Source organism: Seriola aureovittata, chromosome 2 (genome assembly GCF_021018895.1).
Source record: "Seriola aureovittata isolate HTS-2021-v1 ecotype China chromosome 2, ASM2101889v1, whole genome shotgun sequence".
Lineage (NCBI taxonomy): Eukaryota > Metazoa > Chordata > Actinopteri > Carangiformes > Carangidae > Seriola > Seriola aureovittata.
Window position 1 is genome coordinate 13,517,761 of NC_079365.1, and position 22,039 is coordinate 13,539,799.

General features: G+C 40.7%; 1 protein-coding gene across 2 annotated transcripts; it reads left to right on the forward strand.

Moving 5' to 3' along the window:
- Positions 1–368: 368 nt before the first annotated feature.
- Positions 369–21,976, forward strand: LOC130186162 (arf-GAP with GTPase, ANK repeat and PH domain-containing protein 1-like). 2 transcript variants are annotated; one of them, XM_056402962.1, is made up of 20 exons: positions 369–1,109; positions 1,625–2,878; positions 9,896–9,954; positions 10,053–10,140; positions 10,405–10,490; positions 10,616–10,757; positions 10,845–10,979; positions 11,097–11,218; positions 11,423–11,584; positions 12,926–13,009; positions 13,281–13,385; positions 13,481–13,631; positions 14,412–14,540; positions 14,641–14,778; positions 15,001–15,060; positions 15,492–15,643; positions 17,606–17,696; positions 18,990–19,212; positions 19,444–19,747; positions 20,232–21,976. In XM_056402962.1, exons 2-20 carry the CDS (start codon positions 1,732–1,734, stop codon positions 20,511–20,513), a joined length of 3,660 nt encoding a protein of 1,219 aa, XP_056258937.1. In that variant the 5' UTR covers positions 369–1,109; positions 1,625–1,731; the 3' UTR covers positions 20,514–21,976. The 2 variants fall into 2 exon arrangements, with proteins under 2 accessions (XP_056258937.1, XP_056258928.1); XM_056402953.1 differs by having other exon boundaries at positions 1,648–2,878.
- Positions 21,977–22,039: the final 63 nt, after the last annotated feature.

Sequence of the window (22,039 nt, forward strand, 5' to 3'; positions counted from 1 at the left end):
AAACCCTTTATTCCCATAAGTATTTCAGTTTTCTCTCCATTTCTTCTGATGCAATTTAATCACTTCATTCAGCTCCCTCTCTTTACATTGAGTTTTTATTCTCTTTAACATCTAACTATTCTTTTTCTATTGTATTTCCTATTGCAGTCATGCACAGACATCCAGATTTTTCCCTTCTGTGCATCCTCACTTGTTTCTCTCTCAGAGGGGACAGACTGTGAGGCAGGGAGAGAAAGCAGGAGCTGCCCATAAATTGCTTTGGAAAAAGAGAGGAGAGAGAGAGAGAGAGAGAGAGAGAGAGAGAGAGAGAGAGAGAGAGATGGAGACAGAGCAGATGCATTGGCAGAAGCAGAGCTGAGGTTTTTTTTTTTTTTTTTTTTTCTTCTCCCTCCTGTCTCTTTTGTTGTGTCGGCACAGATAAACATCTGATGAACGTGGGCAAGGACCACCACCACCTCACTGCAAGCCTCTCATTCCCAACCCGCTTGCTAGAGCTGAATCCCAGTGTGGAGCTGGCTGTGCGGCAGGCTAACGGCGGGCTAGCGGGGGGTTGCAAGGCTCTGTGGCAGCGAGAAGAGGAGGGGAAAAAAAGGAGGAGGGGCTGTGGTGAGCTGGTGGGCTTCCTCTGCCTCACAGACACATTTTATTGACTTGCTAATTGGATGAGGCACTCGGAGGAGAGGATGCGGTGACCGAGAGGAGCTGTTCTCCAGAGCAGGAATATAGGCAGAAGGAAGCATTGCTTGGGTTGCGTAAATCCGGCTACTTTATCTCTTTTATTTTAATTATCTGGAGACATAACAGATGTTTTTCAGCATCTCCCAGTGACCCTCACACCGTGCATACATAATTTTATGCATGACATTGTCGAATTGAGGCTCCAGCTGCCAGACGCTTCGTGACAAGTGAATGATTTCCATTTTGATGTCTTTTCACCCTGCTCCCTCTCACCTGTTTTTCTCTCGGACTCATCAGCTGGAGCTCTTTTTTTGTCAGCCTTGTTTGATGTGCCATTTGATATGAACGGCAATCTGATGGCAAGATAAAATTCCTCATCAGATGAAATGTACAAGGAGCCGTGCAATGGCTTTTCTTCAGGAAAAATGAAGGTATGATATGGGCGAAAGCCAAGACACATACTGTAGTAAGGTGGCATTATTCAACCAGTATTAATTTTAGTCCTAGTCAAGAAATGGATCAACCCAATGTATTGACTGTTGCATAATTCCAGTATGAAATCTGAGGCTAAGACATCAACACTGTAGAAGGAAATGCCTTCTTATATCTATCCATGTGTCTACCTGTCAGATTTGTACAAAATAAATGAGTTTAAGAGGGAAAGCTAAGGAGACACAGGCAAGGATTATGAATGAATCAGTGGTAGAGACCAGTAGTAGCGGTGTGCATTGAAGAGGATTAATGGAGGCATTAGAAAAAATGGTCTAGACTTGTTTCACCACTGGGTCAGCCTTTTAAATATATTCTGGAAATTTGCAATTCACAGGATTCCTCTTCACTGACTGCTTGTGTCTTTATAAAAGGAAAGTAGGATACCAGACATAAGCCTGATGTCAGACCTAATCAGCAACACAAGGTTTGATCATGTGTCTGTGTCTTATCTTAGATCTTCTTTCTCCTCTGCTTCAGTCTTGTCCCTGTTGCCATAACTGAGATGTGCAAGTCTGGCTAGGTCAGAGAGCAGGTGCCACTGTGCTGAGGTCTGCTGTCCCAATGAGCAAAGCAGGCAACCCACAGAAACGCACCACCTACCTCATTTCCCTCACTCTGGTGAAGGTTGAGGCTGTGCCAGAGGATGTAGCAGGGAACCAGAAGGAGGCTCTTCCAGAGGGGGAAGGGAGCCCTAAGAAGGATGAGGAGAAGGAGGAGGTGAGCAATGTCCCCGATAAGGAGGGAGGACTTGTATGTGTGGAAGTGGTGGGAAAAGAAAACACACAGGTGGAATATGAAGTGGAACAGGTGCAGGTCAAGTATGGCAGCCCCACAGAGAGCAGAGGGAAGCCTGAGAGGAGGGAAACTCACGGACACCAAAAAGACATCGCAGCAACTGGTAAAAGCAAAGACACTTCTTTCGTGCATCCACCCCTTAGGCAAATGGTCAAAGTGTATGCAGGAACGTCCTCTGAGGGAACTGTGCGCAGAGAGGGACCTCGCTCAGATGCCATGCGCCCTAAGACGGAGCTCTACAGGGAGCCCCCCATGCTGTTCCTAAAGGGTGAAAATGGAGCAGACCTTAACAGTCGCTCACGTTGCAGCCTCCCTTTCTCCGTCCCGCCGCAAGTCAGCCAGCGTCCTGAAGTCCTGATGAGGTCACATGCAGGAGGCAACTCTGCATGCTGGAGGGAACTCAGAGAGGCCAATACCAGCCTGTATCACTCTGCTAAGACTTTGGACCGAAGGGATAACCGTATGGGGGACCAGTCTCCCTTAATGGCAGCTACAACTCTTGGGCCTTACAGGGCGTCCTGGGCCGACAGCGACGGAAGGGGCACGCTCATTCGCCCCGGAGCTCCCATAAGCGGAGGATTTTCAGGCCTAATGACCCGGGACAGTCCTCAGGGGGAGAGGTTTAAGACAGTTACTGTTTCCCTGCCTGCACCTCCTGCCACAGATGTGTCCAGGCCTCAGAGAAAAGGTACAAGTCGTACCCTGGACAACAGTGACCTACATTCCCTCTCTGAGGACCTGAAGAAGGGGAAGGAGGGCCAGGCAGGAACAATCCAGCGAGCTCCTCCTCGTGACCGCAAGATGCTTAAGTTCATCAGTGGGATTTTCACCAAAAGTACAGCTGTTCCACCCAGTGTCAACACTACACCGCCCCTCTATCCAGCTGTGGAGAGGGGCTCGAGTGAGGAGGAAGGTAAGTTCACTTTCTGCGTGTTCTGCACCTGCACACAGAACTTCATGTCAGACTTTGAATGTAAAATCAACCCAATATTTTATATGAGCATTTCCGTTCAGATCGTTTCATACATTTGACTCTGCTTCTAGAGATGCAAGTGGTTTTGAGACCCACAGTGCTGCAAGTACCGAGAAAAAAAAAAAAAAAAAATGAAGAGGAAAACAGTAAAGAGGCAGTTTAATCTGGTCACACGAACCAGCAGAGCATCGTTCACACAACTCTGCAGAAGAGATGCAAAACTCCTCGTCCATGAGAATTTGATAACGCTTTCAGAAAACACTATCACCATCCGCTGTTTCAGTTCATCCATCACTGCTCACTTGGGTTGAAATTAAGCGACTGAGAAGACCATTTTGTTCAATCTGATTAAACAGGGTCACGTATTTATTACCATTTACACATTTACATTGCCCCCTCTGGAGTTGTGTGGCCCTGAACCAAAAAAAATCTGCTCCCACTTTGTCATGGTAATGTTCTTATACAATTCACAAATGTATTTATTTTGGGCAGTTGCTGGGAATTACATCTCCCAGATATTCAATTATCTGGTGTGCGTGAATATATTATTCATATTTTCATAGAAAGTGGATTTGAATGTGGTTATACCACTAATATAAAGGAAGAGTCCTTTGTGATTATCATCTGTTAAAATAAGCTGTTGTTAAGTTCATTCTCTTACACTATCTGCATGTTCTTCCTTTGCTTAGAGAGGAGTGGAGAAGTTAACGTGAGCAGCAGGTGGTAACTGAAAGCTTTACAGCTGAACACTGTAAGTGTTTGCGACATGATGGCCAATAAGTTAATAACATGTAGGGCAAAGACGCACGTTAATGCCCCAGCTGCCAATCTTTCCTGTCTTTGGTGAAACAGCTCTGCTGTTTTGTTACAGCCCCGAGCTCTCAGTGTATCTGAAACTACATGTAATGCCTACACAACTTAAAATAACTATGTTTGGTGAGAATGCCGTCAGATCGAATAAAATGGGGCTCCTTACAACACACCTCTCTAAAGAGGAAAAAAAAACACAGGATGATCTTCCACTTAAAGCTGCAGAAGGGTCAGGTTTCTACAGGAACTTCACATCTGTAAGACTCATGTGGCATTTATCCTCTTAATTTTTTAACTGTGTCATGGTAAACCAAAAGGGAAAACCAGAGCTCAGATTCCATAATGATCTGCAGTCACTTATTTGATTAGTCAACTGACAGAAAATTAATGGACTGAAGTTAAACTAATGAATAAATATATTTTTTATAAAATATATTTTGATAATCAGTTAAACGTCAAAGTCATTTTAAAGTAAATTATTCTCTGGAGACATTTTCTAGTTACAGCTTCTCAAATGTGAGGAATTGCTGTTTTTCTGTGTCTGACAGCAAACTGAGCCATTTTGGGTTTTGGATCAGTGTTCAGACTAAACAAGATATTTGGAGATGTCACATTGGAATTTAGACATTTTCATGGGCATGTTTTCACTATTTTCTGACAATTTATAGACAAAGATATCAATTAGTCAAGACAATAATTACATTAATCATATTAATTGATAATGAAAACCATTGTTAGTTGCAGCCCTTTAATGATCACTAGATTTGCTATAAAAATGTAAACACATGTCAAGATAAATCATCATCCTTGAAAAACAAAAGCTGGATCTGTTGCTAAAGATCCTAGAGAAATCAATGGAATATTATGCAGCTGTAATTAAATGCAACTGTTGCTAAGGTAAAGATATGGCAACCACTCAAAATAAGATAAAACCATATATAATTAGATTTTTGAAATAAATGTTAAAGGCAAAGTTTCAAAAGTTAGTACAGAGTGTTCTTTATCTGTGAGTCATACTTATGCTTCACTGTAGGTGCTACAATAGTGAATAATGAAGACTGTAAAATGCTGTGATCTGTCTCTGTACCTTGTACCTAATGGTTTGGATATCTGTTTTTGGGGAATTCCTCAAACCCCTGACACTTAAACAAACACAAATTAGATCAGTTTTGTCAAAAACTATAAGGACGCTTCATGAAATATTAAGGCTTCTCTATTTTGAAGTAAACGAAATGATGCAACTTTATCAATCTTCAATCTTTATTAACATATTCTAAAGACAATCATCTTTGACAGAGAGTGTAGGATTGGAGTAAGCTCTGAATAATTTGTCAGGAGTAAGTGGGACATGAATAATTAAGGTTGGGGATACACAGAGCTGTGTTCATCGGAGGAGCGAGGAGAGCGGGAACCTGCTGCTTCCTGCTCTGTGCATAGAGTTAATCAGTCTACAAATGGACCCTATTCATTCGTCGACGCTACATTGTGTTTAAGTGTTTGTGAGCAGCATAGTCAACATCATGTCATATTGAACCTGTAATTTAAGCATTTATCTTGGTATTTTGATGACAGATGAGCGTTATTGATCACATTTGATTTAGAAAATATTGATCAGCATTGTCAAGAATGTCAGAGACACACAGCAGCATATTTTCAGCATCATGTGTGCACCAGTGGACATCATGTCTCTATCCCTCTCACACACACGTCGCTGTATCCGTGAGAGACCATTTATTGTATAGAGACCTGGGCTGGAGGCTTCTGGAAAATGGAGTTGCCATGGCAACAGCAAGCCGTGAGAGATGCTATTTGGTCTGTGGCGTGACGCTGTTGATGGAGGGGAGTGTGGGCGTGGGGATAGCCCAAAGATGGGGATGAGGGAGAGTCGACGGGGTTTAAAGTTAGGATCTGTGTCCCCAGAGAGCCGGGCCGATACCACGGCCCCGCCCGAGCACAGCGTGACCCGACAGCTTCAGAGTGTGTGTGTGCTAACAGTACCTATGTCGTTGTCTCTGATGGTGTGAGTCCTACATCGATGGACATCTGTAAGCACTTTCGCAGTGTTGCCAAGAGTGTGTGAGTGAGTGGTTGCTTCCACACTGGCGGGCATTTGTCTTTGTCTGTTCAGCCTCAAATCTGCAGATGTGCGTGATGTCCTTCGCGGCTTTGTGTGTATATGAGTGTGTGTGTGTGCGTGTGTTTGCGTGTTTGTGTGTGTGCGAGCGTGCGTGCGTGCGTGCGTGTGTGTGTATATGAGTGTGTGTGTGTTTGTGTGTTTGTGTACGTGTGTGTGTGTGTGTGTGTGTGTGCTTGTTTTATTAAAAGGTCCATTCACAGAGGCACCTTTGCTGTGATTCTACTGAGGGTAAGCCTAAGGCACTCAAAGCACAATGTTTAGTGCAACCTCTCAACAAAAAGTCCTTTAAAATGTAAGAAATATCTGTCAGTAGTAAAAAACTGAAAATAATATAATTATATTCTTGACACTAGTGGACTTATCTGTCTTAGTATCTTGAAACAAGATAGAATGACACTATTTTTTTCAAAGCCAGTCCATCATAATGTATGAGCTTTCAAGAGAACTTTATGGCTGAATATAAGAGAGTAAGTGATTGAGCAGACATACTGTATATCTATGACCACAAAATTAAATTAAAGACTGAGCTATGGGAGTGATAAAAAATAAGAAATATAGCTGCAAGCAGTACCTCTTTTGCGCTTATTACTGGAATTTAAATAGTAATTCGTTATACTACTGGAAAAACTATTATTACTGTCACGCATTATTAGTCAACACTGGTCTCCGTATTGTTCATTGTGACAAAATTACAAAATGAACCTCAGCTGTGTGTGCAAGTCATCAAAATTCATAAATATGACAGGTGAATGACAATAAAGCAATTTTTCAAATATGTTGTGACATGACCAGTAAATTTTACAATGCCCCAACATTCATCCAATGACATTATTTCCATTGTAGGCCTACGTTAACAACACACCTAATAATTAATAGTTTATTTTACTACAAAATGAATTCAAGAGGATAAATTACACAAATCTATGCACTTCACTTTATGTTTATATAAGCAAGGCCACAAGGGCAGAGGCTTCCATTCTCAAAAAACAATAACTAGTTTCAAATTAAAGCACCCTTAAAATGCTACACTGTAAGGCCATATGGAAAAGATTTGTTACAAACATAGTTCAACATAGATATCTACCAATTTTTGTGATGACTGGACAAACTCATTTGTTTATGGCACAATTAGGACCAGGCTCGTGCACATGTTTGGAGCTGGTGTCACCCCCTATTGAGCAATGTCAAATTAGTTTTACACAAGTGATTCAAAATTGTTATTAAATATATCCTGCAAGTTTTGTAAGGTTCGGATAAACATGTTCTCATTTGTAAATTGATTTGTGCTAGGTTATGCCAATTTCTTGGCCTCCTAGTGGTAGATTTGAATAACATTTTCAGGGTATGTTTTTTTACTTAATCATGTGGACTCATCCTGCAAGTATTGTGATGACTGGCCCAACAGTTGTTGACATGACCCTTTTAAAATTCATTGGTCAATATCATGAAAACCAAACAAGATATCAACAAGCTTTATTCAGCTTTTGATAAGCCTGGTCCAATAATGATGCACAGACTTTTTAGTAGCGATCAGACAGTTTAGGAGGACATGTCAAAAATGTGCATGTGCTCCAAATTTGATGACATTCTGTCCATCAGGTTTCAGGTACACATTTTTTGATATTTGTGGCAACCCCTATGGGTCGTCCTCAAAATGCTTTGAAGGGCCTATTCCCAAACATGGCCTGAAGATATCTACCAAAATGTACTATTGTAATACTGTAACCTTAGTGTCTATATGTCCTTTATGAATTTTTGTTAAAAGAATAAGCCTTTTTTGCCATGTTTTACTTTCAGCATCAAAAATGATGAAGATTATTTACTGAACTGACTGCTAAAGAGACACAATAAATCAGCACGGCTGGAAGATCATTATGATAACAGTTAACCAGTGAAGCAGATATATTTGAGTATAATCTCAGTAATCTCACAGCTATTTATCATCATGACACTTGGAACATAATGTGAGCGTTTAATATTAACACTCAGTCATCATGTAGTTGCTGCCAAGTCGATGCCCTTATCTCTAAGAAACAAAGCCAGAAAACCAACATAAGCACAACTCTGTTTGAATTTTAAGTGCTCAATAGATAATAATAGATATTTTAAGTAATGTTAAAGTTAAATTGTAATTTACATGCAAATTCACATGGTGTTAATTTACAATAGAAACATAGCACCTCTTTCAGCCATCTTTCTTTGTACCATGGTTTTATAATAAATGCCTAGATGTAAGAAATTTATTGTGCAATTCAAAGACTTTTGAAGAACCAAGGATGAGTTTGCTCATCTTGACATGCTGCCTCACCTTAAAGATGACGTAACTGTAAATGTAACTAGATGAGTCACTTTACACCAGCTATCATCTATTGTTTGTTTTAAGAGCCATTTCTGTTCTGTCTGATACAAAATAAAGCTCCACGTAAACCAAAATCCCACTATTGATCCTTCAGTATTAAAACATCCATCTTAACAAGGCATTTGGTCTCAGATTCTGCCTTCAATGCTTTTTTCTTGTTTATTCATTATTCACTATCCTCAGTGCTGTTTTCCCTTTTTATGAAATATTTTAGAAATATTGGTCAGTAATGTAACAGTGCAGGATAAATCAGATTGTTGCACTAGCATTAAGACTCTGGCTAACTCATTTAGACACAATAGTAACTTAAACCATTTTAAATGAAAATGCAAAAATGCTGCATTAACAAATCATTTTTATTTTAGGTATTTTAGATTTAGTTTAAGTTGTTTTCTTGTTTCTGATGCATATCCACTTCTTTCAGAAGTCTATTTCAGACAGGTTTCATTTTCTCGATACCACAGAGCACCCATATTCTGCCGTCTTTCAGTTGACACTGACTTCTATAAAATTCATGAAATGAGGGATGTACTCATTTGTACTTGGAATAAGATGAATTATCTCACCACAGCTGGCTGAATTCTTTCTATTGCTTTCAGTCTTCAAAACTGAGTAAAAGAATAAATGACTTGTTAGAGGTTTTCTGCCAGGTAACCACAATAAGAGGCAAAAAAGTGGCATGCCTAACATTGTTAGGGTAAACTAAAGATATCTGGCATGCTCGCTAACTCGTGTAGACATGCACATTTGTACACTTGATTGAATTTGCTGGGAGCTGCAGCCTCTCTGCACCCAGTGGGGAGGCTTGGACACCCTGACTCTCCTCGCTGTGCTGTGTCCACAGACATTAACTTAGCCAACAGGCCACAGTAACTCTTTTCATTCAAATGAATGCTGTGGCAATAGGTCTGTTTGTCAACGTACCCTGACTTGTAAAGAAGATAGGATTCTTCTTTGTTAATTTACAGAAATAGGTCTATGTCTTGTTTAGCTTAGCTTAGAAAGATACTCTATACCTTTCTCAACTGTCTCTGCTGAAAGCGGGTGGTATGGTTAGCTTAGTTAGCATGTTAAACATGCTTTCTAACAACATCTTCAGCATTCGAGCCCTTTCTCCACCAACCTCAGCAGTGCTGTCCTCAGTTTGAAATTTGAAAATTCTTTTTTCGAAAACCCAGGTGACATGTGGCTGTATTTGGTAGGTAACATGATACAACAAGTAAAGATGCCAGTTTTGCAGTTGTTCAAACATGTCACATATTTTTTCACTTTTACTTGAGTCTAACCACCTTTGTTTCCTGTTTATACCATTTCAGATCTCCTATATGACACTATTTTAAAAAATGTATGTTTATGTTAATTTATGTGGAGTGTTTAGCCTAGCCTAGCCTAGCCTAGCCTTGCTTGGCCTAGCCTAGCCTAGCCTAGAGTGGAAGCAGAGGGAAACTGTTAGCCCAAATATTACCGCTGTTGAAAGTTCAAATAACTTCCAGCAACTCCGAAGTTGTCTTCTTTGTAGTTTGTATTCTGTATCTTGGTGTAAAGAAAATTACCAACACATCAGGGCGTTGAATTGCTGAGCATATTTTTAACTTTTTATTAATAAATCCCCCACCCCCTTTTTGTTCTCTCTGTGAATTTGTTTCTTCAGCTGCATGCACCAGCAGTCAAGAATGGACCATGAACCAACCTGTGCAAGAGCTTCACCTGGTAAGCATGAGGACATAGCTTTTACAAACTGTTCAGTGCGATTTTATACTAAATGAATATTTTCTTTCTCTCTGTCTATTTTTGTGTATGGTCTCCAGGGTGTTTTGGGAGGTCTGTGCAGTGGGAAGTCTGCTCTGGTCCACAGACACCTGACAGGAAGTTACCTGCCACTGGAAAACGCTGAGGGTTGGTTTCACATATCGTCATCTACAGCCTTTATGTGTGTTTTTTCTGTCACGCTGTTGAAACCTGACAATATACCTTTATCACAGCAGACATTTTGACTTGGCATACACAGGTGTAACAGATAACATTAATAGTGGCCGATCCACCACCAGGGGCATGCTAATAATTGTATTAGTTATACAGGTGCTTTTCCTGCTATAACAAGTGGAAATGCTTGCTGAGAAAGACATTTACAGTGGCTATTGTTTATCCCCATATTTTCAGGACGCCAGTATATTAAGGATGTCCTAGTGGATGGACAGAGCCACCTGTTGATAATCAGAGAAGAAACTGAACTCCCTGGTTCTCAGGTGGGTAAAGAACTGACCTGAACTTGAATATAATGGACAACTAATTACACTTTGTATAAATTAGTCTTTACTCTTAGCACGCTCTTGTGTAATTGAGTGCTATTCTTCTTCTTCCTTTTCCTTAGTTTGCAAGTTGGGTGGATGCAGTTATCTTGGTGTTCAGTCTGGAAAATGAGTCGAGCTTCCAGGAAGTTTACAAAATCTACCACCAGCTTGCCATCTACCGACCTGTCACTGAGATACCTTTTGTAGTAGTTGGCACTCAGGGTAAGACACTCAGACACAACATGTGCTTTCATTCAAATGTTTGCAGAGGTGACATCTTGCTGTATCTGTTGTTTGTTCTTTTTCTAGATAAGATCAGCAGCACCAACCCCAGAGTAATAGATGATGCCAGGGCCAGACAGCTGTGCTCAGATGTGCGGCGCTGCACTTACTATGAAACCTGTGCAACATACGGCCTCAACGTGAACAGAGTCTTCACTGATGGTATGTGTCCAGGTGAAAGCCAGACTGCAACATGGAGCATACTGCTGAAGAAGAAGCAGATATATGAAAGATTATGTGTCTGTTTAGAGGGCTAACATTTATTTTTTGGTTCCACAGCTGCTCAGAAGATCATGGCAGCCAAGAAGCAAGCTGCTCTACTGGCTTCCTGTAAATCTCTCCCAAACTCTCCCAGTCACTCTGGAGGATCCACCCCAGTGTCAGGTGTCTTTCCAGGACAGGTAAAACTGTTAAAGACCATATGTTCCACATTGAGCAAAGTTGGACCATTTATCTTTTCTTACTGAGTGTGTTGTGTATTTCAGGTTTTTGTTGTCAGGCTTTTTTCATAGGCTGTATGCACATTGTTGTATCAAACTCAATTATCTCGCTCTCCTGTTCACCTCCCCCCTCTTATGCTGCTCTGCCTCGTTCCTCTCTTTAAGGCCAGTAACGGTGGTCAGAGCAGTGATTACTCCTCATCACTTCCCTCCACCCCTGTGATCAGTCATAAGGAGATCGGCAGGACAGCCAGAGGGGAGAAACAAGACAGTGCCACGCCTGGGTCAGTGCGAAGCGCCACCCGAAGACGCACCTCTCGATTTGCGGTACATATTGATCAAGTGATTGTTTTTTAGGGACACAAGCTTCAAGTGTGGTTTGGCACTATTTACTTTCCCTTTATTCTCTTTCTCTTTGTTACTTTTACCTCACATTTCACTCGGTTTCCATGTTAAAAAAACTCATGAAACTGTGAGCACTTGTCAAGATGCCACGCAGATAAAGATAAACCAAGGCTCAGCGGAAGAATGCTATTGATAAACCTATAGTCACAGTAAGAGACTTTACTCTTTCATACAGTTTATTCACCTTAATATACAAAAACTTACTCACTCATATCCACAGTGAACAGTTTGCTCACAGGGCCCATAAAGTAGGAGTGGGAGGTATAACCAGTGTAAAAAGCACAACGGTAGAGAGATGCACCGTGATATGGATATGGCTCTACTGTTATAGGATGTCTTTTATTTGTCAAAACAACACACATTATCAGATAAGAGGGGATGGGTGAAGAGGCTCATCACACCGCATTAGTCTGTGGAAATTTGCATTCTCCTCAATGTTTGACTTTTGAAAACCAAAGCATAGATCAAGCAGTCTTTTTGCAAAAAGAAAGAAATTCATATCTAAGAAATACCCATAACTTGGTACGGGATTTGACTATGAAACTTAGGAACTTTATTTAAAAAATTCAACACCACATTTTGATCAATGTTTGGCAGAATGGTGAATAGATAATATGAAGTCAGTGGCTGAAGCCTATGTGAAGCCTATGTTAGTTTTTTATTTTTATTGGTAACACGGTTTTTGATCAGTCTCTTGCTGGTAAGACTTGATGGGGTTATCTGACATTGCATTTAGAAGAATTTTGAAACAAAAGATTAAACCTGCATTTATTGATTTTCAGCCCCTAGGGAGCAGGGCAATGAACTGAAAGCACAACTTCGTCCGTATGTTGTTTGTTGCTGGGCAGGTAGTGCACAGTGGGATTAAGAGGCTTCGATGAGTCGATGAGAGCAGTGAGAGAGAATTCACATGTTAACGTTTCAAGCTTTAAAACCAGAACAGTGAGCTGAAAGATGCTAAAATACTCCAAGTTGGGTGATATGTACATTTGTCCCTATGAGTGACCCCTTTCAGATTACTAGTAAGCTTTTGTTAATTTGATAATATTGATATTAATGCAAATGGGACTGGTACTAAACTAATTTCTATGGAAATCAGTTACATTTATAAGCCAGTCTTTACAGGCAAAATATCTTTTATGGCTTTTTTTTTTAAATGCACAGTTATTCATAGGGGAAAGGCTCAATGCGTTATGAGTTAGAATTAATATTTTTAACCAATCACCCCATTCTTGCCTCTGATGTTATTGCTTTTTCGTCTAGGGCCGGAGAGGCAGTGATTCAAACAGAAGAAGTGCAGACTATAAAGGAGATCTGGGCAGTGGGCGCTCCATTCCCATCAAACAGGTAGGACACAGATTTGCACTTGATACAGAATCAAATATCATGTATCTAATGACCCTCTGCAGAGGACATCACACCAGCAGTCTCTCCAAATCAAAGGTGTGAAGGCAGTTTCATCACGTGGAGCGGTGAGGTGTGATCTCTCAAATTGCCCTGATGAATAGTTGGTGGGTCTTGTTGGCAGCCTGCAATCGTGTGCCGCCGAAATATGTTAGATGAACACGCGAGACTTTAGCAATAAATTCTCACTCTCGGGTTTTGTCACCTCCATCAGGGCTTCCTGCTGAAGCGCAGTGGAAGCTCACTCAACAAAGAGTGGAAGAAGAAGTATGTCACACTGTCCAACGATGGCATACTGTCCTATCACTCCAGTGTCAATGTGAGTCACTGTGTTGAGTCCCCAAAGCATTATGCTGCTGAAAGCACCACTGACGGCTGGTGGCTGATGGTAATGGCGGATGTTTGGTTTGACAGGACTACATGCTGAACACCCCGGGGAAAGAGATGGACCTGCTGCGAGTGACGGTGAAGGTGCCGGGAAAGCGACCGCCCCGTGCTGTACCTGCCGGCGGCCCTCCAGTCGGGCTCAATGGGCGGGTCAAAGACCCTGAGGGTCTCAGCCCAGGTCAAAGAATAAACATTTTTCCTGCATTGTACACCATGAGAGGATGAGGGCAATTCTAATTTTAGATGCCACACAAAAATGTATTTAAATCTGGGCATAAGTATAAAACATAAACTACAACAAGTCTAACAACTATTTTCCAATTATCAGAGGAATTATAGAAATAAAACTCACTTACACAAAGTGCTTCAAAGTGCACCCATGAAGAGGCTGAAATCTGAAAAGATTGATTGAAAGTCCTGAGTTGAAATCTCCTCGATGGTTCTTTTCTTTGTGAAGCACGGGTGCATGTGAGTGGGTGAAACAGAACCTGATGACATGAGTAGAAATGAGCAAAGTAATGTTAAAAGAAAAAAAAAAAGATAAAGAGGCAAGGGTTGGGGCGAAGGAATCAGGGCTCAGAACTACAGTCAGTGCATGGTCCTTTGGATTTTAAGACTTTTTTGTGAGGAGGGGGGGTCAAGCCTCTGTACCAGAGTGGGAAAGAAATTGCAAGAGAATGCGAAACCTTAACAAAAGAGCATCATAAGGGGTTTTACAAGTTTTGCAAGAGTGTGTGAAACACTTCACCATTTATTTAGTAATACTCTGTATCTTTTGTTTTCTTTGGTATATATATATATATGTATATATATATATATATATATATATATATATATATATATATAGAGAGAGAGAGAGTCAGTGATGTATTTATTTAAATCACAGAAACTCAGATTACATTTAATGTTTGCCTAAATAACTCTGTTATTAAGTACATGCTTTTTGTTGTCTCTTTAGTCCCTGTAAGTGCCAGTAGTCTCCTGCAAGTGGAGGAAATGGAAGGCCTGGGCGGTGCACTCTTCCTGAGGAGTAACAGAGGGGTGCAGCGATGTCCTTCCACATTATCTAACCATGCTCAAAGTGTTGGTGAGTAAAGGACCTCAGTATGTGCATGACTTAAAATCATCCATGTGTTTGCACCAGATTCATATAACTTGGTGCATTGGTCCTGTGCTCTTGTGCCTAGACTCTGCAGTTGAGGGAGTCTCCAGCTCCTCCTCCACCAAAGATGTTGGCTCTGCCTCCCCAGTGACTGACAGGAAGAAGCATCGCAGGAAGAAGAGCATGAACCAGAAAGGAGATGCAACCACTGGCCAAGCAGATGGTAACACTGGAACAACTCCAGCAAATGTGTTTTTCCGTTCAGCATTCAGCAAGCTCAATAATAAAGACAGCAATCATATTCTGAGATTTTTTATATGATGTTAATCATGAAAAAACAATAGTAATAATTGATAACTTTTATATTACATCTAATGTGCTTTCAACATGTAACATTTTTTGTTTCCTCTCTGTCTCTTTTGCTTTTTCGTGACTTCTTCTGCAGCCAAGCGCAAAATGTGGAAACTGAAAAGCTTTGGTAGCTTAAGAAACGTAAGCAAGACAGGTAATGTTGATCTGTCGAACTTCATCTTTCAAACTCTGCCTGACCCTCTGTACACGTCAGTCTGTCGGCTTGGGTTCCTTTCACATCACGGAGGGATATTATATCATATCAAGCTTTGTTGTAGCATGGCTAAATTAAACTGTAAAATATGCAATTGGTATTCTTCACAGATACATTTTGTCTTCCTTCATGAATGCAAAATTTATCATATGGGTCAGGGGTTTGGTTATATTTGAACAGTTCACTGATACAAAAAGAAAAATGATGGTCCAACACGGATGCTTAACTGCATTGATACATGCAAACTTAAACCCTTTCGTTCATAATGCTGCAGAAACGTCTGCATTCGGGGGACTGGCTTAACTTTCTACATGGGCAAAATGACTTCCACTGAAAAATCTATGTGGTGTGTTCATGTTTTTCTGTGTCAGATGAGGATAACTTTGACTTCCTCATCGTGTCGAGCACTGGCCAGACATGGCACTTTGAAGCCCAGAGTGTGGAGGAGAGGGATTCCTGGGTCCAAGCCATCGAGAGCCAGATCCTGGCCAGTCTGCAGCTGTGTGAGAGCAGCAAAAACAAGGCAAGACAGAACAAAAGGCATTCAGTGTATTTTCTATAGACAATGCATTCAATGTATTTTACAATGATAATTCTTTTTTAACTGTATTGTCATTAATTACCTTCATTAATTATGTCTGTACTGGGTTTGTAACCCACAATTCATCATTTAACTGGTGTGGCTGATCTTCCTCACTGCAGTAAAACACAGTAAACATTCACATTAATGCATAAAAAGACAGTAAAGAGCCTTTTACATACTTATGCACATACATAATTCTCTATCAACATACTGTGTATGTCTGAACATGTATATTGACATTAATACACCAATGTACCTGTACACATTAAATCTGTTCATTGCCTATATGATATCACAGCACAGCTATTTAGCCAATCTTGTTTCAAAACAGTCTATATTGCCTCTTATTTTATGAGATTTTTTTTCTATGCTTTTATGCTTCACCAGTTCTATTATTCTCAATATTCTAAGTAAATACTTTCCCTTTTGGCCATTTTTTCAGGAGGCATTACACCTGATAAGATCATTTAAAAAAATCTGGATCCATGGAAATGTTCATAATACATTCTTTTTCACTAATCTAATACATGACACATGATCTAAATATGTGGGCGAGGTCTGTATAGATTTCTCCCATCAACACAGATGCAAACGAATCATATTTATTGATTACTCCCACATATGTTGTAATGCATCTTCATCTGTTTCCTACGGGCACATCTCCTTGTGTGTGTGTGTCCCAGTGCAGTGATAATGTAACTCACAAAGGACAAAATATTAATGAATATGATAACAACTCAAGATGTGCCTTTTTTAGTATTACGTGTACCTGCTTGCATGGAGATGGGCCGAGTCATACACCTGAGGTTTGTTTTTATGCAAATCAGGTGGTGCAGCGCAATATTGGGACCCATATTGGCATGAAATTGTGTCTGCGCTTCCATCTGCTCAGACCGCCTCTTATTGCAAGTCAACAGTATAATTCTTAAGGCTTTAGTTGCCAGAGGCACACACACGGCATAAATACTTTATATAATAAAATCATTTTGGGCAACAGGATGTGTTTGCTGAATGAGACCTGAGCTCCATCAAGGACATAAACAATATTCCAACACAGATTTGTTTGGACAGTCCAAACCAATATTTATATTTATATATAGTTTTGTTAACTGCTAAAACTGAGCATTGATTGGCTTAAAAAATTATTGGAGGATCATTGTGCAAATATCCAGTACATGTATGCAAATATAAATGAAGGCAATCATCCTATTTTTGCAAGCAAAATATAGACAGCAGATAGTAATCGTGGAAATGTATATTTTGTACTACAGGTTGCAGCAGTTGTAGCCAAACTGAGTTTTTATCTTTTTTTTTCTCAAAAAAAAGCAGCATTGTTTATGTGAGGCGATTTCACTATCTCCTGAAATGTAAACTGAAATTTAGAAGCGGCATTATCTGCTCGCTAATCTCATTGTATGCTATATATTTACACCCTGGGACTCCTGGATGAGAAGAGCTTTCTCTTAGGAAGACTCTTCTCAATCCATTAGGAAACTGCAGCTAATGCGATCGGCCATTACCAAAGTGCTGTATGTGCCAAACTAACAAATGGGCTAGGATGGTTTCTGTTCTTGAGTGGGGAGTACGTCCTGGTGTGGAATTAGTTCAGTCATCTCTAAAAATTATAATTGCCACTAATATGATGATTCTGAATGATTACCTAAATCCCATGATGCATGTCTTTATGAGAATAGTATGTCCTAGGAGGCCAAAACCCTTCATTTTACAGCTTTAAATGGTCATTATAATGATTATAGCCATCTACCACAGCTTTTTCACTGGGAGATTTGGAGATGATAATCATTGTTATTAGTAATGAGAGCACTTAGCGGAGCTAATATCACAGAGGGGCGCTTTCTGGTGTTTTTTTCATTTTATTCATATACTGTGTGTTTTCTACAGGCTCGCAAGAACAGCCAGAGTGAAGCTGTGGCTCTGCAGGCGATCCGCAACGCAAAGGGCAACAACTTCTGTGTTGATTGTGATGCACCAAGTGAGTAACACACTCTAACAGCTTTTCTCCTCCTTGTACATGTCCATACGCGTGTGTGGTTTTGGTACATTTCCCATCTTGTCTCATTTCAACCCTGTATGTATGTGTCATCTCTCCAGACTACCCTTGTTATTTTCTCTTTTAGTCATTTTTTTAGTTTCAAAAGTCTGTGAAATAAGAATCAACCAGGTTTGAGACTGAGAGGAATGTGGAGAATTGAATTTATGGAGCGCTTGAAGCATTATTACACTAGAACAAACCTGGTCAGTCAGTGTGGAGAGTGGGTGTGACCACTGGATAGTCAGGTTTGGAAAGTTACAAGAAAATGTCTCACTATCTAAAACCAGCTTCACAGCTTTCTGACTCTCCTAAGAACAGTTCATTTGGACTTTATATTAACATTTAACATATTCTAAAACCTAGTTGCTTGTTATTTATTGAGGTGTTGCAGTCACATAATGGCCCTGGTGTACATGCACTGAACACTGAATTGATCGAGTGACTATGCATGTACTATAACTCTAAATAAAGCAAAAATCCCTGTTTTCTGTGTGTGCCTGTGTGTGTGTGTGTGTGTGTGTGGGTGTGTGTGTGTGTGTGTGTGTGTTAGCGTGTTTCCCAACCATATTTATTATATTCACAGGAAAACTGAGTTTAAATTTTTCTTCATTATTGTATTCATGTTGTATAATTGTTGAACTTTTAAAGGTAAGTTAAAACAACTGTCTGAGTCCTTCAACTCAAACTCACGACCTGAATGCTTTATTGAATCTGAATTGAGTTGTCATCCTTGAAATAATTTTTTACTTGTGTAAGCAAAACTTTCGGCCAAAAGAATGGCTACACTGTTAAGTGCAAGGTAAATTAGTCCATTAGGGAAGGACGTGCAAATATTGTCCAATTTCAGTCCAACACATGAGCAATGGGCTGCGATGCAAACCTTCGCTTTTAGGAAATGTAATCAGCAAAATTTCACTCATACTCCAGAATTAAAATCAGTGTCTTAGAAATCACTAAACCGAACAAAAATAGATTAAACGCTGAATATTCTTCTGATGTTGGAACACTTTAAAAGGCCAGAGTTTCAGGGGAATATAATGTTTGGCTCACTGGCCACAGATTTAACAGCCCTGCTTTAAAACTTGTCCAAACAGGATTTCACACAACTTCAGACACTTTCATGGCATGACATGGCCAAACAATTCAGATGGTAGAAATCTGTCAACCATATTGCACATAGTTTCAAATGTAGTGTCAGCCTAATTTGTTTGTGTGTACTCTCCCTCTCCCAAGATCCGACCTGGGCCAGTCTGAACCTGGGCGCTCTAATATGCATCGAGTGTTCAGGAATCCACAGGAACTTGGGAACCCATCTGACGCGTGTTCGCTCCCTGGACCTTGACGATCTGCCACGAGAGATGACTCTGGTTCTCCGTGCCATCGGCAACCACATGGTCAACAGTATATGGGAGGCGCGCACACTGGGGCGGCGTAAACCAGCACCAGATGCTACACGGTAAGGAAGGAGGGTAAAAACAGACCAACGTGTTATGAGATGTAACGTTATTGATGCGACATGGGGCAGCACTGATCTAGTTCAATGTTTTACATCATGCGGGTATGAGCTGCTTACAATTATGTGTCTGAGTGTACAAGTTGTTTTACATTCTTGAACAGAAGAAAAGACAAGAAGCTGTAAATGTATTTCACCTTTCTTTCTGTTTCTCTGCTTTCGTTGCTGGTTCAGGGAAGAGCGGGAGTCTTGGATCAGAGCCAAATATGAGCAGAAACTGTTTGTGGCGCCGTTGCCTCCTCCCACTCCCAGTGAGGGCCCAGACATCACACTATCTGGCCGTCTTCTGTTGGCAGTGATGGAGCACAACCTCCCCAGGCTGCTGCTCCTTTTGGCCCACTGCACTAAGGAGGACATTAATGCACCTCTCAGCCTGGCCCTCTCCTCCAGGTCGCTCTTAGCGCTGCGACTGCCCGGCTCTGCCCTGCACGCTGCCTGTCAGCAGGCTGATGTGGTGATGACGCAGCTTCTTGTTTGGGTGCGTTTCCCTCCCTATCTGTTTTACCTCACTGTGATTCTTCATAATTTTGATGTAGTAAACACCAAAGAACTGCAATACACAGCGACAGAGACACGTTGCACTGAATGAACAGAATAGACAAAGTGTAAAACGATTTTAAATGTCGACGTCCACAGCAAAAATAATAATGTTACCCTTCAATAACCTCTAAGTAATAGGCTCAGCAAGAAAGAAAAGATGCTGAATAAATAACTCAGCAGACCACTCAAGGTGATGTGTGTGTGTGTGTGTGTGTGTGTGTGTGTGTGTGTGTGTGTTGGCGTGTGTGTGAAAGGCACTAAAGCTTACTGAGTCACATCTTGTTGGGATAATTTAAGGCAGCCTTGTCAGGTTTTAGGCCTCAGAGACCACAGGCCATTTATTCCATGTGATAAAATGTGGAATATGGGGTAATTACATAGTCTGATCCAGTTTTTGATCTTCTTTTTCTCTTTGTGTTCAGTATGGCTGTGATGTTCGGTGTCGGGACGCTCAGGGGCAGACAGCGTTGGCTCTGGCTCGCTGTTCTGGCAGCCAGGAGTGCGTCGACATCTTGCTCCAGTACGGATGCCTAAATGAACCGTCCCCCTCCGTCGCCACGACAGTCGGTTTCGCTGCATCCTCTACATCCAGCTTCCCTGTTGCTATGACGCCTAGCCTGACGGTTGCCACGACACTCAAGATCTCGCACAAGAGCGGTGGCACCAGCTTGAGCTACAGCACTTCCAGAAGAGCAGTGTCATAATGGAAATATGGTGTGGTATAAAGTGTGTGAGTGTGTGTGAGTGTGTGTAAGAGTGTGTAAGAGTGTGTGTGTGTGTGTGTGTGTGTGTGTGTGTGTGTGTGTGTGTGTGTGTGTCTGTGTGTGTGTGTGTGTGTGTGTGCGCGCGTGCATGTTTGTGTGGGATGAAAACACTCATTGTTAATCACACAGGCACATTCAGTCTGCTACAATGATTTAACCAAAACAAAAAGAGAAATTTTCCTGACTACACATGACATGGCGTTCAGATTTAATAGGAATGTATTGCACTGTATACCAGCTGGTTTGATTCACATTTCCTCATGCAGTCAGTATTCAACTTTATTCTCCACTCTACTGAGGATGGAAATCTGCCTTTGGCCTCAAACAGCTTAAGTGAGCATCTAGAGCCCAGAAATAAGGAACTGCAATAAGTTTACTCTTTGAAAGATGGACGTCTCTATTTTCAAGTCTGTCTTGCTTGAAATCCCGGTGTCAAACACATCCATACTTCTTCTTCTACTTTATTGACCACGAATGTTTTAAATTCAGAGTGCGTATACTGTGTTACGTTCAACACAGCTGGTCGTTCAGTGCATAAATAATGTTGTGTAAGTTGATTAAAAAAAACAAAACAAAAAAAAACTTTACAATGGTTGGAAAAGAAAGGTTGTTTTAAAGATAATCAAAATAACTGTATAGAGATACATTGATAAAAATACTATAATATTCTAAAGATTTAAAAGTGCTTCATTTTCCAGATTGTTATTGTATGATTTGTACAGTTGGTTCTGTGTATAAAACTCAAAGGGTTATTCATAGCTGCTCAGAGATTTACTGCACAGCCTCTTGGTTTGGTTTTCCTTTGACTACCACCTGATTAACTCTTTGACGTCCACGACTGAGATTTCTATGTTATGTTTACATCACTGTGTGTGACATAAACACTGCACATGATGTGTGCGTCATGGCAGCAGGTCATTACCGTGGCGAGTGTAATACTAGACGTGTACACGAAGAAGTGAAATGCCTCCATTTTGACTGAATGTATATGAAAACAGATGGTTTGAGTTCATTATTTCAAACACTAACATGTGTTTTCCAGATGTTACTGTTTTATTTTTTAATTGACTAATATTCCTGCTGTGACTAATAGACATTGAAAGTAATAGGTTTAATAGATCAAATGTTGTGATCTACAAAACTGGGCCTTTGAATGACTATGATTATATTTACAAGTGGCTGAAAACCAACGTGAACTAGAAGAATGTTGCCCAAAGTAATATTTAAAAAGAAGGCATAAAAAACAACCCTCCTGCAGTACTGTGTGTATTTTGTGTTGATCTGAAGACGCTGAGTGTACTTGTCTGTGATGTAAGCATCTCTCTCCATTTGTATTTTTTTACTCATGCAATGGTTCATAGAGCATTCATTACCAATACACTAAGGCTACTGCCCAAGCTGTGGTGTTTTGTTCAGAGTTGTGTGTGTTTTTGTGTCTGGGCTCTTAGCAGACCATTTTCAAAAGG